Source organism: Ahaetulla prasina, chromosome 15 (genome assembly GCF_028640845.1).
Source record: "Ahaetulla prasina isolate Xishuangbanna chromosome 15, ASM2864084v1, whole genome shotgun sequence".
In the NCBI taxonomy this organism is placed as follows: domain Eukaryota; kingdom Metazoa; phylum Chordata; class Lepidosauria; order Squamata; family Colubridae; genus Ahaetulla; species Ahaetulla prasina.
Window position 1 is genome coordinate 13,859,887 of NC_080553.1, and position 7,989 is coordinate 13,867,875.

A 7,989-nucleotide genomic window follows, 5' to 3' on the forward strand; every position below is an offset into this window, starting at 1 on the left:
ATTCTCTAGAAGGGCTAGGATTTGAAGGGTTCTCTAGAAATTCTAGGATTTGAAGGGTTCTCTAGAAGTTCTAGGATTTAAAAAGTTCTCTAGGGTCTAGGATTTGAAGGGTCCTCTAGAAGTTCTAGGATATGAAGGGTCTTCTAGAAATGAGGGCTCCTTGGTGCTCTCTGAACTTAGTTGTTTTCTTGCAGACATTTCATTTCCCAGCTAGATAGCATCATCGGTGCTAGTCCTGATTCTATTACCTAGTTTACATAATGAAACATCTACAAGAAAACAACCAAGGTCAAGAAGCATCAAAAACCCAACCGTCTTCGTCTTGTCCCCTTTTCCTCCACTCTGCAAACCCCACTTTCTTCTAGCACTGATGATATGACCTAGTTGGGTAATGAAACATCTGTGAGAAACAAACCAAGCTCAAGAGAGCACCAATGACCCCAAAGGAAGAAATACACCTGGACAGATCTTGGTTGTAAACTTCCTTTTCACCATCACCCAAACTCAGATGAGTAGATATTAGAGATGAGGATTTGCATCTCTCTCCGAAGCTTTAATCGATAGAAAACTTCGGTTTCTCAACCCATCAGCCTCATTGACCGAGATAACTGGCTATTGTAAATTAGCAGTATGGTGTGTGACAATTCACGAGGTTAGCTGGGCTGATGATCAGCAGATTGGCGTTTAAGACCCGTTGCTGCTGCAGGGAGAGGTTGAGTTCCTGTCAGACGCTCCAGCTCCTGCTGACCCAGCAGTTCGAAAGCAGGCAACCGCGAATAGATTAATTGGTACCACTTCCTTGGGGACATAAAAGGAGCCCCTAACTGGGCATCCCCCAGACAACGTTGATGATGCAAATCCTTTAACCCCAGAAGCACTTTGGTGCCTCTAACATGGGGGGAAAAAATCAGTAGTATCATAGGATTCCGTTCCCCACCTCTGGGCTACGCAGCCATCTGTTCCCTCAACTTACAGGACCATCTGGGCGGTTGTGCTTTGGTTACAGTTCGGGGCTGCAGCCGTACACATTCTGCAGTGACCCTGGGTGACTGGAGCGACCCACTGGATCCCGACGCAGAAGCTCAGATGGTGTACAAGCAGCTTTTGTTGCATAAGGACAAGCTCAGGTTTGTACAGGTCCGATCCTATTTGATGGGGGAACACCCGCGCAGCACGGGCGGGCTTCAAAAATTTTAGCAAGGGGTTGTCTGCCCGGTTGCTGGGTGGGCGTGGCCATGGTGGGTGTGGGCTAGGGACCATGGGGGAGGGACATTTTTGCCCTCCCCGGGCTCCAGAGGCTTTCCTCGAGCCTCCAAAACAGGGGTGGGTTCTACTTACTTTTACTACCGGTTCGCATCGTGCCCGCGTGTGCTTGCTCCGCTCGTGCGCTCTTCTGCACATGCATGGTGTTGTCCTTTCGCTTGGCCAGCAGGAGGCAGCACACAGCGAGTTTCATTCCTGTTTGACGTTGATCAGGTCTTAAATTTTGCAGAGGTTTCCAGCAGAGGGCAGCCCCAGTTAAGAAATTGTCCCAGGGTTATCAAAATGATGATGATGATGATGATGATGAAGAAGAAGAAGAAGAAGAAGAAGAAGAAGAAGAAGAAGAAGAAGAAGAAGAAGAAGAAGAAGAAGAAGAAGAAGAAGAAGAAGAAGAAGAAGAAGAAGAAGAATCAGTGCTTGGAATACTTTACCTGACTCTGTGGTCTCTTCCCATAATCCTAACAGCTTTAACCAAAAACTTTCTACTATTGACCTCACCCCATTCCTAAGAGGACCATAAGGGGCGTGCATAAGCGCACAAACGTGCCTACCGTTCCTGTCCTATTGTTTTTCTTTTCTTCTTCCTATATATGTTTATATGTGTATATACTATATAATCTTTTTGTATGATGTTGTGACAAAATAAATAAATAAATAAATAAATAAAGAAGAAGAAGAAGAAGAAGAAGAAGAAGAAGAAGAAGAAGAAGAAGAAGAAGAAGAAGAAGAAGAAGAAGAAGAAGAAGAAGAAGATGATGATGGTGATGATGTCTAAATCCCGGGCATTGTCACAGCTAGATGAGAGACCACTACTTTGTGTGAAATTTAGTCCTCTCATCCCTTCCAAAAAATATTCATATTTGACCTTCCTCTATCAGAGAGAAGGGACACGGTGGCTCAGGGGCTAGGACGTTGAGCTTGTTGATCGGAAGGTCGGCAGCTCAGCAGTTCGAATCCCTAGTGCCGCCGTGTAACAGGGTGAGCTCCCATTACTTGTCCCAACTTCTGCCAACCTAGCAGTTTCGAAAGCATGTAAAAATGCAAGTAGAAAAAATAGGGACCCCCTTTGGTGGGAAGAGAACAGCGTTCCGTGCGCCTTTGGCGTTGAGTCATGCCGGCCACATGACCACGGAGACGTCTTCAGACAGCGCTGGCTCTTCGGCTTTGAAATGGAGATGAGCACCACCCCCTAGAGTCAGGAATGACTAGCACGTATTTGCGAGGGGAACCTTTACCTTTACCTATCAGAAAACTAATTATCAGTCACTCCCATCAGGTTCTCCAAATCATTTTTATCTCACGGTGGTGCTGATAAGAACATCACACCAGCAATGGGGACCACAGTTGCTTTATTTTTCCTCTTCTCCAAAGTTTTCATCCCTGAGCATCCTTCTTTCTTTGTGGGATATGACTCTGAGGCTGTTTTCCCAGAATGGATACCGGCTGGCTGGGGAATTCTGGGAGTCGAAGTCCACAAGTCTTGGACACCCCTGTTTTTAAAACACGGGTTTTTTTTTAAAAAAAAGAAGAAGTATAGGTCTCATAATTATACATCAGCCCAATGATGTATAGATACAGATTAACAGAGTTGGAAGGGACCTTGTAAGTCATCTAATCCAACCCCCTCATCCCCCTGCCCAAGCAGGAGACCCTACACCATTTCTGACGAATGGCAGTCCAGTCTCTTCTTGAAAGCCTCCAGTGATGAAGCTCCCACAACTTCTGAAGGCAAATTCTGTTCCACGGGTTGATTGCTCTCAATGTCAGAAAATTCCTCCTTATTTCCAGGTTGAATTTCTCCTTGTTCAGTTTGCATCCGTTATTCCTTGTCTGGCCTTCTGGTACTTTGGAAAATAGCTTGACCCCCTCCTCTCTGGGGCAGCCCCTCAAATATTGGAAGACTGCTATCCTGTCTCTCCTGGTCCTTCTCTTCACTTAGATTATCCATGCCCAGTTCCTGCAACCGTTCATCGTATGTTTGAACCTCCAGTCCCTTCATCATCCTGGTTGCTCTTCTCTGCACTTTTTCTAGAGTCTCAACATCTTTTTTTATAGTGTGGTGAACAAAACTGGGTGCAGGATTCTAGGTGTGGTCTTACTAAGGATTTATAGAGTGGTATATGAGTACCACTCTTCATCTTGAGTATAATTGAGTATATTTAATTATACATTAAAGTGGCTTTAAAGATTGGAGACCTCTGCTTTAAAACATGTGTTTTTCTTTTTCTTTCCTTTCTCCTCGAAACAGCCACTGTATTGATTTGCTGCAAATTGCACAGAGAGCTGGAATGCTCCCTTTCTCCCACATTCAATCGGCTTTTCTCATTCGGAGTTCGACTTGAAAATTATTTTTAAAATAGGTGCTTCTCCCTCTCCCTCTCTCTCTCTCTCTCTCTCTCTCTCTCTCTCTCTCTCTCTCTGCATCGCTTACGTAAAAGCCAATCCAGGTGTTGACAATATCCTGTATCCCTCGCTAGACGCCTGCTCCTAAAAGCTAGCAATTAATGATGTCGGTGATTAATTGCCCCTTTTTTTTCCAATTCGCTTTTAAGGCTTATTGGCCTGTGATTAATGGCTTGCTTTTTTTTTTTACTTTTCCCTCTAGGGAAAAGTACCAGGAGATTTCAAACGTGGAGGCTACTATGCGGGTACAAAGCAGCGCAGCCAAAAAAGGTAAGCCTGCAGCTTTCGGGTTGCCTAGAAGCTGGGATGGAGGACAGGAAGAAAGGGGTAGAAGAAGGCGATAAAAATAAACCACCGAAGTGGCTTTGGCTGCACGGGCGATCGACCATGCGTAACTCAGCCAGCGTGCCGCTTCCGTTCAGTAGCTTGAGTTCGTCGTCACTGTTCCTCTGCTGTGCTCTACACCCAGAGATCTATCTCCTGTTTTGCACGTTGCAAGACCAGGGATGGGATTCAAAAATTTTAGCAACCGGTCCTCTGCTCGGTTGCTGGATGGGCGTGGCCATGGTGGGTGTGGCCTACTCAGCTTCCTGCACCATGGTGGGGGGGAGCCGTTTTTGCCCTCCCCAGGCTCCAGAGGCTTTCCTTGAGCCTCTAGAAGGGTGAAAACAGCCTCCCCTGGGCTCTGGAGACCCGCCGGAGGCTGGAAATGGGCCCATTTCCAGACTCCCGGAACTTCCGGGAGGCCCATTTTTCGCCCTCCCAGAGCCTCCACGCAGGCCCTGCACTTACCTGGCATCCAGCCACGTGGAGACTCCTGGGAGGGGAGGGGCGGGGTGGTTAGGGCCAGCTAGTCCTTGCAACTACCGGTTCAGCGACCAGCTGTAAATTTTCTTCAGCTCTGTAGAAGCTTCTTGGATGAGAAGCGAAACGTCTTCATTGGCCCCCAGGGAATCGGTGCGCAACTTAGGCGTTCTCCTGGATATACACCTGTCTTTAGAAAAATCATTTGACGGCCGTCGCCAGGGGAGCTTTTTATCAGGTTTGCCTGATTCGCCAGTTGCGTCCCTTCCTGGACCGGGACTCTCTATGCATGGTCACTCATGCCCTCGTTACCTCCCGCCTGGATTACTGCAATGCTCTCTACATGGGGCTCCCCTTGAAAAGCACCAGGAGGCTCCAGCTGGTGCAAAATGCGGCTGCGCGGGGGATAGTGGGAGCATCTCGTAGCTCCCATATAATACCTCTCCTGCGCAGACTGCATTGGTTGCTGGTGGTCTTCCGGGTGCGATTCAAGGTTTTGGTCATCACCTTTAAAGCACTCCATGGCATGGGACTGGGATATTTACGGGACCGCCTGCTGCCACCAGTAGCCTCTCATCGACCTGTGCGCTCTCACAGGGAGGGCCTCCTTAGGGTGCCGTCGGCCAAACAATGTCGGCTGGCGGCCCCCAGGGGGAGAGCGTTCTCTGTGGGGGCTCCTGCCCTGTGGAATGAACTACCCGTGGGGCTACGCTTACTCCCTGATCTCCGGACCTTTAACCGCGAGCTTAAGACTTTTTTCTTTCATCTAGCAGTGCTGGCCTAATGATAAATTTTAACTGAGGGTTTTTTGGTTTTTTTTATAATTTTATCTTCCCATTTAAAATTTTCGGCTCATGGAATCAGATTTTTAAATATATATTGTATTTTAATTCTTTTGCACATTTGTTTTATCTATGCTGTACACCGCCCTGAGTCTTCGGAGAAGGGCGGTATAGAAATTTAAACAATAAACAAGCAAACAAACAAACAAACAAACAAACAAAGAAAGAAAGAAAGAAAGAAAGAAAGAAAGAAAGAAAGAAAGAAAGAAAGAAAGACAAACCAGAACCTTTGGGACAACCAAGTTCAGGGACCCCTCATTTCAACTTTGAGCTACAAATATTCTCCGTTATTGAGATCAAAAGTCTGTTTCCAAATCTGACATTCCACGATAAATCTGTGCATCCCTAATCAAGGGTGAAAATGAGCCAGTCTCCTGCATGGATGACCAATATTTGCTTTTCCAAGGAAGTGAAAGATGCTTTTAGCAAACCCAAAAGGAATGAAACGGGCGCAGCGTTAGATAATCACTTCAACACCAACCCAGTGAGATGTGATGGTGGGTTAGAATGTCCAACAAGACTTGGTCGTCCCTTCGGAGCTGAATAGCAAGCTAAAATCTCTCAGGAACCGTGGGCTTCTTGGACCACTTCACACCCTTACAAGGGATTGTCACTGGGCAAAATCTGAGAATAAGAGAGATTTACTGATGTGGTGGAATCAAGGGTGGGTGTCGTGTCCCCCTCCCCCTCCGACGACCGGGTTTAGAAAGTCCGTATCAAGCGTGGCAACGAAGCTTCCGCAGCTTTGCCAAATTCCTTTCAGATTTCTCAGGGCAGGCAGGAATCCAAGGTGTGACTTCAGCAAACTAGATGAGACTTTGCTTGACTCAAGGAATGCCAAAAGCAGGTCCTTTATATAGGCTGTGGGGTGTGGCTCCATGACTCAGCATTTATCCAGGCCTGCCCCTCCCTTCCTTCTGCTGGCGTCGCCTCTCAGATCTCCGGAAGCGAGGATCCTCCCACTTTGAATTGTCTTCTGCTGTTTGAGAAAGGGAGGGGTCAGAAGGAGTAGGCCTGAATAATTCCAATCTGTGGCTGACTTCCTCTGATGGCTGAGCCAAAGGAACACACGCCATATGAATGAGGTTTGTTTGTTCATTCCTGACGTCCTGTCCGGGCATGGGGCCAGGGCTGGGGCTGGAGGCATGACAGGCCGTTCATCTTCATTATCAGACTCCGAGTCTGATAGCAGGCCCAGGAGGAGACAGGATGGGCCCGGCTGAGGAGAGGAGGGAGGACGAGGCAGAACAGTGGGATTCAGCCAGTTCGAACCGGTTTGAGTGAACCGGATGTTAAATTTAATCTGGTTTTCCGAACCAGTTGTTCCAAGGACTGGCTAACCCCGCCTTCCCCACCCCAGCCCTCCCAGGAATCTCCACACAGCCCGTTTTGGATGCCAGGTAAGTGCAGGGTGTTTGCGGAGGCTCTAGGAAGGTGAAAAACGGGTCTACTGGAAGTCTGTAAACGGGCTCATTTCCAGCCTCTGGGGGGGCCTCCTGAGTCCGAGGGAAGCTATTTTCGCCATCCTGGAGGCTCCAGGAAAGCCTCCAGAACCTGGGGAGGGTGAAAAAAGGACCTACCAGAAGTACCAAAAATCCAAAAACAAGTCTATTTCCTGCCACCAACATGCACACGTATTCCGATTTGGGCACTTGGTGAGTTTGCCATTACTGCCTTAGTCATTCCAACCCTATCGTTCTACGTTCTAGATGCCACGGCATTGTAAGTGGGATCTTTCCAATCAAACAGCATTTCTGAACTGAATCTGGGATTTGAGATAATAATTGTTCAATCCAAAAGAATCCCCCAGTCGGTTGGATAATTCAGAATGGGTTCATCCAGCCACCGAAGTCCATCTCCCTGTTGACTTTTGGATCCCTACTTGTCTGACCTGATTTTTGGTTTATGAGGAACCCCATTAGATTTCCCCGGCCAAACTGAGCGTGGTGGTAGAACTCTAGAAGAAGCACCATTGGAATGTCCTCCTTTGCTAACTCAGGGTTGACCTTTCTCGCCTTTCTCTTCTCTGTTCCACACCCTCAGACAAAAACCAGCGAAGGTTGACAGCGGCTGCCCATCTTCTAGAAGTCATCCAAGGACTGGAAGAGGCCCACAAGGCTTTTGAACATCAAGAAGATGGGGAGAAACCAGGGACTGGCACTCTCCCACCCTCCTAGGTGGCATCTCCCATTGGGAACCGGGTCGTCTCGTCTGTGTTGTAATGATGATGTTGTCTCTACATCTGTTTGGGGGAAGAAAGCAACTACCTACGGCCGCAGATTAGGCTCTGGCTGAACAATGAAGGAGAACAAGAGACCGAGAAGAACATGGCAGAATTTACACCACCTTTCGTGTTATCACATGAATCTTTCTCAGAAAAATAGGATGGGAGTCCAGGTTTCTGCTAACCACAGAGATGGATGGAAGTTAGTTCCCCTGGCCCACAAGTCTCCTGTAGCCCAGATTGTAGCCCAGATTGTGGGCCATCATTAATGGTGTAGATCTCTCTCTCTCTCTCTCTTTCCCTCCCTCTCCTTCTTTCTCCCCCCCTCTCTCTCCCCCTAGCCCTCTCCTCCCCTAGCCTCTCCCCTCCTTCCTCTCTCTCTCTCCCCTCCTTCCTTCCTCCCTCCCTCCCTCTCCCTACATCTCTCCCCTACTTTCTCTCCCCTCCTCCTTC

The 7,989-nt window shown here is 48.0% G+C and overlaps 1 protein-coding gene across 1 annotated transcript in view; it reads left to right on the forward strand.

The window, feature by feature from the left end:
* The window catches only part of RASAL1 (RAS protein activator like 1), a 62,717-nt gene extending 54,980 nt beyond the window's left edge, over nt 1–7,737 (forward strand). Inside the window, exons 19-21 of the mRNA XM_058158599.1 lie at nt 1,007–1,127; nt 3,869–3,937; nt 7,351–7,737. Coding sequence (XP_058014582.1) covers nt 1,007–1,127; nt 3,869–3,937; nt 7,351–7,489 — 329 coding nt within the window. The 3' untranslated portion in view covers nt 7,490–7,737. The remainder of the gene's footprint in view (nt 1–1,006; nt 1,128–3,868; nt 3,938–7,350) is intronic.
* Nucleotides 7,738–7,989: the final 252 nt, after the last annotated feature.